The sequence below is a fragment of the Nicotiana tomentosiformis genome, chromosome 11, assembly GCF_000390325.3.
Source record: "Nicotiana tomentosiformis chromosome 11, ASM39032v3, whole genome shotgun sequence".
Lineage (NCBI taxonomy): Eukaryota > Viridiplantae > Streptophyta > Magnoliopsida > Solanales > Solanaceae > Nicotiana > Nicotiana tomentosiformis.
This window is the reverse complement of record NC_090822.1, coordinates 35,665,230-35,675,342: the sequence shown is the minus strand read 5'-3', so window position 1 is coordinate 35,675,342 and position 10,113 is coordinate 35,665,230. Positions and strand designations below refer to the sequence as shown.

The 10,113-nt window shown below is 42.7% G+C and overlaps 1 protein-coding gene across 1 annotated transcript; it reads left to right on the top strand.

The window, feature by feature from the left end:
• Positions 1 to 8,480: 8,480 nt before the first annotated feature.
• On the top strand, positions 8,481 to 9,772 carry LOC138901254 (uncharacterized). Its single transcript, XM_070189003.1, has 2 exons — positions 8,481 to 8,716; positions 8,761 to 9,772. Exons 1-2 carry the CDS (start codon positions 8,481 to 8,483, stop codon positions 9,770 to 9,772), a joined length of 1,248 nt encoding a protein of 415 aa, XP_070045104.1.
• Positions 9,773 to 10,113: the final 341 nt, after the last annotated feature.

Below are 10,113 nucleotides of genomic sequence, written 5' to 3'. Positions count from 1 at the left end.
GCTGTTCTGCGGTTGCAATGGGATTTTTTCGGTCCGCATATTTTGTATTGCAGCAGTAGAACCATGCCTTACTATAGTGCCCTAATCTTTAACTTCTGTGGACCGCACAATTTCTTGTGTGGCCGCAGATTCTAACAATTATGAACAGATGGTCATTTTTCACCTAGGGCTTCAAATGTTTGCACAATTGTGACATGGAAACAACATCTAAGCATGAATATCAACTTACCCATTCCTCTTAGAGCATTTACCAGTATACCCACTACATATTTACCCCACATGGTTGTTCAAATAGATTCAATCAGACAAATTGTCCAAAATTTTACTAAAACTCTAAAAATTCAAACAAAATAATCAAGATGATGATGCATACCAGATATGAATTTGTGCAAGAGATGAGTGATCACAGATGCTAAGCTTGTGAGCAGCTAACTTAACACGAAATTTCAAATTTGTGCACTTTGTGAGCTCAAAGAGGGAAAAAGGAAACAATGCCCTAGCTTTTGCTATTTATAGTGAACGGGTTCTGGCAAAGTAAGAGGGCTTGAGTATGGCCGCACAATACCCATTGTGGTCCTCACTCTGTTACATGAGGGACCAATTTTCCTAGCATTTTGCGGTCCATAGAATTAGTTGTGCAGCCACATGTTTTGTTGCGGACCGGAAAATTTGTGTCGCGACCGCAGATCGACCATTTCTCTGACGGACCAACTTCAGAGAGTTGACATTTTCCACCCTCAACTTGTGCGGTCCGCAATGTATTTGTGCGGCCACAGAGAACCTTTTGTTGCAGCAACCAAAATTGTGCGGTCCGCACAATACAATTGCGGCCCGCAATTCTTTCCACACTTAGCCAGTTTTTGCACAATTTTGTAACGTACACTCATACCTGCAACACACTTCAAATCCAGTTAGCACAAAACTAACACCTATCTACAAAAGAAGAAAAGAAAAGAAAAAGAAACATGGTTACCTCCCAAGAAGCGCCTGATTTAACGTCGCGGTACGACGCAGATTACCATCATTTGAAATGAATCACCGCCACAACGTGGCCCTCATCAACCTTTCCCAAATAGTGCTTCACCCGATGACCATTGGCTCATAATACTTCATTGTTTTTGTTCTTCAAGTCCAATGCACCAAAAGGTGTCACACCCACAATTTCAAAGGGACCACTCCATTTAGATTTCAGCTTTCCGGGAAACAGCCTCAACCGTGGGTTGAATAACAACACAAGATCGCCCACATTAAACTCCTTGCTTCGAATGTATTTGTCATGAAGGTACTTCATCTTCTCTTTGTACAAGGACGAACCTGCATAGGCATGGGTACCAGAACTCATCCAATTCATTCAAATGTGCAACCCTCAAGTTAGCGGCTGCATCCCAATCAAGATTCAACTTCTTTATAGCCCACATGGCTTTGTGCTCAAGTTCCACCGAAAAATGACAAGCTTTGCCGAATACCAACCGGTATGGAGACATTCCGATAGGAGTCTTGAAAGCAGTATGATAAGCCCATAATGCATCATCAAGCTTCTTTGACCAATCTATCCGGTTAGCATTCGCTGTTTTGGACAAGATACTCTTTGTCTCCCAGTTGGAGACTTTAACTTGACCACTAGCTTGTGGATGATAGGGAGTTGTAACTTTATGCGTGACACCATACTTGCTAAGCAAAGTGTCAAAAGCCCTATTGAAAAAATACGACCCACCATCGCTTATGATAGCCCACGGAGTACCAAACCTTGTAAATGCCACCACACTTCTCGCTTCATTGTTGGGTAGAGAAATGGCCTCAATCCATTTAGACACATAATCAACCACGACCAAGATGTAGGTGTTTCCACAAGAACTCACAAAACGACCCATGAAGTCAATACCCCACACATCAAAGATATCAATCTCCAAAATGGTAGTGAGATGCATTTCATTCTTCTTCGAGATCCCACCGGCCCGTTGACATTCATCACATCTTTTCACCATATCACTTGCATCTTTGTAAAGAGTGGGCCAATAGAAACCGCAACTTAGCACTTTGGCCGCTGTTCTTGCTCCGCCATGGTGACCACCATAAGGCGAAGAATGGCAAGGCTCAAGAATATCACTTTGCTCTTCTTCCAACATCTTCTAATTACCCCATCTGTGCAAATCCAGAAAAGGTATGGCTCATCCCAATAATAATCTTGACAATTTTGTTTGAGATTCTGTCGTTGATTTGAAGAGAACTCATCCGGGATAATTCTACATACAAGAAAGTTTGATAGATCCGCGAACCATGGCATATCCTTCATTGAGATAGCCAAGAGTTGCTCATCGGGGAAGGAGTAATTGATTTCAAGGCCATCATGCAACCTCCCCTCCTCCTCCAAATGAGACAAGTGGTCCGCCACTTGATTTTCACTCCCCTTTCAATCTTGGATGTCAATATCAAACTCTTGCAATAATAGCACACATCTCATCAACCGAGCTTTTGAATCATTCTTGCTCATAAGATAGCGAAGTGATGCATGATTCGTATGAACAATAAACTTTGCACCCATTAAGTACAGGATGAACTTCTCAATTGCAAACATAATGGCAAGGAGCTCTTTCTCCGTAACGGTGTAGTTGACTTGGGCACCATTCATGGTCTTACTAGTATAGTAGACTGGATGAAACATCTTGTTGATGTGTTGCCCCAACCGCTACATCACTAGCATCATACATGAGCTCAAATGGGATACTCCAATTAGGAGCGGTGATAATGGGAGTGGTTGTCAACTTGAACTTTAGCAATTCAAAGGCTCTCATGCAATCATCATTGAAGTGAAACTCCGCATCTTTCTCTAAGAGCTTGCACAATGGGTTCACCACTTTAGAAAAGTCCTTGATGATGCACCGGAAAAACCCCGCTTGACCTAAGAAACTTCGCACGCCTTTCACCGAAGTCGGAGGTGGAAGTTTAGAAATCACCTCAATCTTTGCCTTGTCGACTTCTATGCCATTATTTGAGATCTTGTGGCCAAGGACAATGCCTTCCTCCACCATGAAATGACACTTCTCCCAATTTAGCACCAAGTTTGTTTCTTCACACCTTGCCAATACTCCATCCAAATATCCAAGCAATCATCAAAGGAATCCCCAACCACCAAGAAGTCATCCATGAAAACTTCTAGGTAGTCCTCTACCATGTCCGTGAAGATCGCCATCATACACCTTTGAAAAGTTGTCGGTGCATTACATAGACCAAATGGCATCCGCTTGAAGGCAAAAGTACCATAGGGAGATGTAAAAATTGTTTTCTCTTAATCTTCCAGAGTAATAAGGATTTGGTTGTAGCCCGAATATCCATCCAGAAAGCAATAGAAAGCTCGGCCAGCCAACCTATCAAGCATTTGATCAAGAAAGGGAAGTGGAAAGTGATCCTTTCTTGTGACTTTGTTTAGCTTACGATAGTCCATACACACCCTCCACCCGATTACCATTCTTGTGGGAATCAACTCATTCTTGTCATTTGTGACCACCATCATGCCCCCTTTCTTTGGGACACATTGCACCAAAGAAGTCCACGAACTATCGTAAATGGGTTAGATAACCCTGACATCCAACCACTTGATAATCTCCTTTTTGACCACGTCTTGCATAGCCTCATTGAGTCTCATTTGATGTTCAATAGATGGTTTGAAATCTTCCTCCAAGTTAATCTTCTGCATGCAAAATGCAGGGATTATTCCCCGAATATCCGCCAAAGTCCACCTAATAGCCTTCTTCCTCTTGTGGAGCACCGCCAATGTAGAGTCAACCTGCACGTTAGTCCAACAAGAGGAAAGAATAACCGGTAAAGTAGAACAAGGGCCAAGAAATTCATACCGAAGATGTGGAGGCAATGGTTTCAACTCAAGGTAGGAGGCTCTTTAATTGAAGGCTTTGTAGAAGGAGTTTTTCTATTTTCAAGATCCAAGGAAAGTTTCCGGGGTGCATAGTTGTATGACCTCATCCCGTGCAAAGAGTTCACACATTCCATGAAACCATCCATCTCGTCATCATCAAAGTTGAGCTAGACGGCCTCCAACATATCACCCACATTAATTGTGGCATTTGTGTCATCAACAATCACATCAGTCACCAAGTCCACAAAAGAACACACTTCATTACTATTTGGTTGCCTCATAGATTTGCAGACGTGGAATACTACCTTTTCATCACCCACCCAGAAAGTGAGTTCTCCGGCTTCCACATCAACAAGAGCCTTCCCCGTAGCAAGGAAAGGTCTTTCAAGAATAATCGGCACTTCATAGTCCACTTCATAATTAAGAATGACAAAATCTGCCGGAAGAATGAACGTATCAACAAGAACAAATACATCTTCAATTACTCCCAACGGTGTCTTTATGGTAAGATCATCCATTTGTAATCTCATAGATGTGGGTCTTGGTTGCCTAATTCCCAAAGTCTTGAAAACCGAATAGGGCATCAAATTGATACTTGCCCTAAGATCACAAAGAGCTTTAGCAAACTCGGCACTTCCAATGGTACAAGGGATTGTGAAAGCACCGGGATCTTCCAATTTAGGATCCATTGAGTGCAAAATTGCACTCACTTTATGAGTGACTTTGATAGTTTCAAAATTCATCGACCGCTTCTTTGTCACCAAATCCTTCATAACTTTGCATAACCGAGCATTTGTTCTAAGGCTTCAACTAATGGAACATAGATTGATAGACTTTTTATCATGTCAATGAACTTTTTGAATTGATTCTCACCAATTTTCTTGGCAAGCCTTTGAGGATACGGAGGAGGAGGCTTAGGCATTGGTGCCTTAACCTTTTGTACTACCGGTTCCGGTATGGCAATAACATGACCCCTAGACGGGTTTACTTCCTCTTGAGTCTCTTCCACATTCTCATCAATATAAATCCGAACTTAATCATTTGATTGAATTACATTGCTTGGGATCTCTTCTTCTAGTACCACTTGCTCATCATCCACAAGTTGCTTTTGACTTGAGGTGGGTGCTTTTTCACCTTTTCCACTTTTTGTAGTAACAACCATGGCATGCCCCGTGTTGTTACCACCCTTTGGGTTCACCACCATGTCACTTGGTAGTGCTCCCTTAGGACAAGAATTTAGAGCTTGAGAGATTTTCCCCATTTGCACATCTAGGTTGCGGATCGATGTGTTGTGTGAGGCAATTTGGGTATCGGAATCGGCATTCTTCTCCATCATTTACTTAAACAAATTCTCAACGTCCCATTTCATTGTTGGAAGAACTAGGACCATGGGAAGGATAAGGAGGAAAGTTGCTTGATTGTTAATACATCGGGGTCCTTTGAAAACCCGACCCCCTGATTTCCTTGGTTGTGACCTCCCTAATTGCCTTAGTTATTATTGTTATGCCAATTCCCTTGATTATTGCCACCACTCCAATTTTCTTGATTGTTGTTGTTATTCCAATTGCTTTGATTGTTTCCACTACTCCAATTACCTTGGTTGTGAGAATTCCAATTTCCTTGATTGTTCTGAGGTCGCATTGTTGTTAGTTTGGGCCTTGGACGTTGTTTCTTTGCCCTTGAAAGTTGTTCACATATTGGACCTCTTCTTCTTGGTCATTATAAGAGTCATCTTGATCAAACCCACTATCTTCTTGCACAAAATTGTCCACTTTTTGTTGCACTTATGGACCCTTTGCTCTCCGTTTGTTCACCATCATGTTTACTCCCTCCATTGCATTGACTTTCCTCGGGTTTTGCACTTGTTGAAGTTGAGACTTTGCCAATTGGTTCATGGTGATGGTCAATTCGGCTATGGCTTGCCCATGGTCATACAATTCTTTGTGAAGGTGGATTATATTGGGATCACCTTGTAGAACATTAGCCCGGGATTTCCACGCCGATGAGGTATCCGCCATCTCATCAAAAATATCACATGCCTCCGCATAAGGCGTAGTCATGAAGTTCCCACCGGCAAGTTGATTCACTACACATTGGCTGGTTGTGTTGATCCCCTGATAGAAGGTTTGTTGAATCATGTTCTCCGTCATATCATTGTCGGGACACTCTTTAACCATTGTTCTATATCGTTCCCATATCTCGTGTAGTGGTTCATTCGGATCTTGCTTGAATGCTAGAATTTCATCCCGAAGTATAGCCATGTGCCCGGGAGAGAAGTACTTAGAAATAAATTTCTCTGCCAATTCATCCCAAGTATGAATGAAATGGTTTGGCAAACATTCCAACCAATCTAAAGCTTTTCCCCATAGAGAGAAGGGAAAAAGCCTTAGCCTCAAAGCATCCTCGGAGACATTTGTTTGTTTACTCCCCCAACACGTATCCACAAACCCCTTCAAATGTTTGTATGCATTTTGACCCGGAGCACGGGTAAATAACCCTCGTTGCTCGAGCAAGGTGAGTATCACGTTGGTTATTTGAAAGTTGCCCGCATTTATAAGGGGATGGACTATTGCACTTGCATATCCTTCATTCAGAAACACCCTGTGTGGAGCCGCTCTTGGTGGAGGTGGGGGTGGAACGGGCACATTGTCTTGAGACACTCGGCCTCATCTATTGGCTTGAGGTTCAAGAGGAACCACATCCATTTGATTATCCTCAACGTCCACATCTCCTAAAGCAATGTTTCCGAGCTCATTGTTTGACATGGTTGCACCTATAATTTCCCAACACGTTAGTAACACGGAAAGAAAAGAAGATATTCCAAAAACACAGTCAAATATATAGCTAACACCGTTTTTAGCTGCCCGGCAACGGTGCCAAAAATTGATCTTGTCAAACTCACACCTCCAAACAAGGATGTGAAACGGTCAATTGCAATAATAGTAACCCAACAAAGAGTCGGGATCGAATCCACAGGGAGTTTATATGGGAGTTAGGAGTATATATTCTAGTACGTGAGTTTGAACTATCTTAATTTACACTTCCACAAATAGGTTTTGTTTTTATTTCTATTTTTAAACTAAGATTGCAAAGTTAATAAATAAAACTAAGATAATTGTTTTTGTTGTTTTTAAGTTTGTATAAAGCCTAGGTAATGACCATCGCCTAGGTGTTCGCCTAATGGGATATAAACCTTAATGCTTGTTTTTTTGATCAGGATGTATTATAGCTATCAACTCTCAACTACCCACTCAGTACCTCTAGGTCAAGGAGTAGTTTTGTCCAATTTGGCTTTCTCAAGTCCAAATGGGTATCACACAAAATGGTTGATAAGAGCTCAAGTCGGGTTATTACTATCTCTAGGTTGAACCCTTTAATTGGGTTGATAAATCTCTCGATTGACCCATATTCTTGTTAGCCAAGTTTTCCTAGACTAAGTCTCTCTTTCTCAAGTAGACACTAAGTCAATTAGGCATGAACTAATATTTGCAACCATTAATTCCACAAATTAAAGCATGAACAAGGCTAAATAATAAACACCCAATCATAAATAAGAACTAAGTTAGATTTTACACACTAGGGTTGGGTTACAATCCTAGTAAAACTCTAGCTACTCATGTTTGAAATTGAAGAAATAGAAGAAACAATACTAATTAAACTCATATTGGAAAGTCAGAATGATAAAATCTATGTTAAAATATCCCAAAATATAGAAAACTACTAAAAGAAGCAAAGAAAAATGGCTACAGGACTTGGTGATGTCAAAAGTTAACCTAATTTTGAGAAACCCGTCTATTTATACAAGGCTGGAAATTTCGGATAAAAATGCCCTTTGGGAGGTTCTGCGGCCGCACAATTCCATGTGCGGTCCGCAGAAGTCTTCATCTTTGCAGAAGCTGGGATTTTGCGGCCGCACAATTCTCCACTGCGACCGCGAGGCATTGTTTTTGCGGTCCACAGATTTATCACTGCGGCCGCAATCTGGTCTTCTACGGTCCACATATTTACTTCTGCGGCCGCACAATTCTTGTGCGGTTCGCATTCTTGAGGGACTTGGACTTTGGAAATTTGCACACCCTCTGAAGTTCATCTCCAGTTCTTCATTTGCGGCCGCACAATTTCTGTGTGGTCCGCAGTTTTCTAGGAAACCATGTTAGGATTTGCTTCATTGTTTGCGGCCGCAGATGGAATTTTGTGGTTCGCACTTTGCAAGCTATTGTGCTTTTCGTTGCCTTTTGTTTTGATTACTCCTGTTTGAGTCGAATTTCATCTCGGGAGTCCGACTTCCAACATTCCTGCAAATTTTGCACAGTTCATCAGTTTCAGGAACAGAATGAAACGTTTTTAGACTAAAACAAAAGCTAAAAGGCGTTAATAAGTGGTCAAAATTCCCACTTATCAGTAGGGACATACTGCACAACATGAGGATATTGGGGTTCCACGGGGTGGACTTTACCACCTTCCAGTTGGAGGGAAGGGCCCGTAGGTGGTGGCAGTCCTATCTTCTCGGCAGACCAACAAGTTCTCCTCCCATGACTTGGACAGATATATTCCACCCTTTCAGAGGGAAGAGTTTCGGTTTCAGTTCGAGCAACTCCAGTAGGGTCAGATGTCAGTGACCGACTATGAGGCGATGTTCTCTGAGTTATCTCACTATGCACTCATGATACTTCCTACCGATGCAAAGAGAGTGCGTAGGTTTGTTGCAGGATTGCACTCTAGTATCCAGTCCATTATGGCTCGAGAGGTTGATATGGGGACTTCTTACGAGCTAGTTGTGGAGATAGCTCGGAGGATCAAAGGTGTTCGTCAGCGGAGCCAAGAGCAGATATCGCGGGACAAGCTGTTCTGTTATTCTGGAGGGTTCAATGGTGCTCCATCTATGGCAGGGGTCAGTTTCGGAGAGGTCAGCCTAGCAGGCCCACATATCCAGCATTGCCGCCTCCTCGGGGTGCTCTTGTGCGGCCTTATTTCAGCGCCATGCCAGAGAGTTCCTATCACCCACCAACTATTCAGGGTTCCTCCAGTGGGTATTCAGGCCATCAGGGTCAGACTTTAGGTCAGCAGTCTACCGTACTGAGAGGTTGTTTCGAGTTCAGGGATCTTAGCCATGTGCGGAGGTTCTGCCCCAGGCTTCGGGGCAAGGTAGTGCAGCAGGGTCAACAACCTATGATTTCATCACCAGTTGCGATACCAGCTGTCCGGCCGTCCAGAGGTGAAGGGCAGTTGGGCAGGAGCCGTCCTAGAGGTGGAGGCAGACTAGATGTAGTGGCCTCAGATGCCGTGATCACATTTATTATTTCTATCTGCGGTAGGGAATCTTCGGTACTAGTCGATCCACGATCTACATATTTATATGTTTCATCTCTGTTTGCTCATTTCTTGGGTGTTCCTCGTGAGTCCTTGGGAACTCTTGCTTATGTGTCCACACCGATAGGTGATTCTATTGTTGTGGATCAAATCTATCGGTCCTGCATTGTTACCTTTTGTGGCTATGCGACTAGATCGGATCTTTTGTTGCTCGATATGATCGACTTTGAGATCATCCTAGGCAATGACTGGTTATCTCATTATCATGCCATTTTTTATTGTCATGCCGTGACTGTTACCTTAGGGATACTAGAGTTGCTTAGGTTGGAGTGGAAGAGTTCGTTTGTCAGTGCATCTAGTCGGGTTATCTCTTTTCTGAAGGCTCGACACATGGTCGAGAAGGGTTGTTTGGCTTATCTAGCTTATGTTCGGGATACTACTACAAAGACTCCAACGATTGATTCAGTGCCCGTGGTCCGGGAGTTCTCCGATGTGTTTCCTTCTGATCTTCCAAGCATGCCACCAGATCGCGATATTGATTTCTGTATTGATTTGGCTCCGGTTACCCAGCCTATCTCTATCCCACTATAGCACATGGCTTTGAAAGAGTTGAAAGAGTTAAAGGAACAACTTGACGATTTGCTAGCCAAGGGATTCGTCAGACCAATTTATTACCTTGGGGTGCACCAGTGTTATTCGTGAAGAAGAAAGATGGGACTATGTAGATATGCATTGATTACCGCCAGTTGAACAAAGTTACCATTAAGAACAAATACCTGTTACCGTGTATTGATGATTTGTTTGACCAGTTGCATAGTGCCAGGTGTTCTCTAAGATCGACTTGAGGTCAGGGTAACATCAGTTAAAGATTCAGGATTCGGATGTTCCGAAGATGGCTTTCCGGACTAGATATGGCCATTATGAGTTCCTAG

Bases quoted from the DNA above. Each gene is read 5' to 3' on its own strand.
- LOC138901254 (XM_070189003.1), top strand. From the start codon at position 8,481: ATGTCAGTGACCGACTATGAGGCGATGTTCTCTGAGTTATCTCACTAT. The intron at 8,717-8,760 runs GTTCTGTTATTC...CATCTATGGCAG, and splicing joins CAGATATCGCGGGACAAGCT to GGGTCAGTTTCGGAGAGGTC.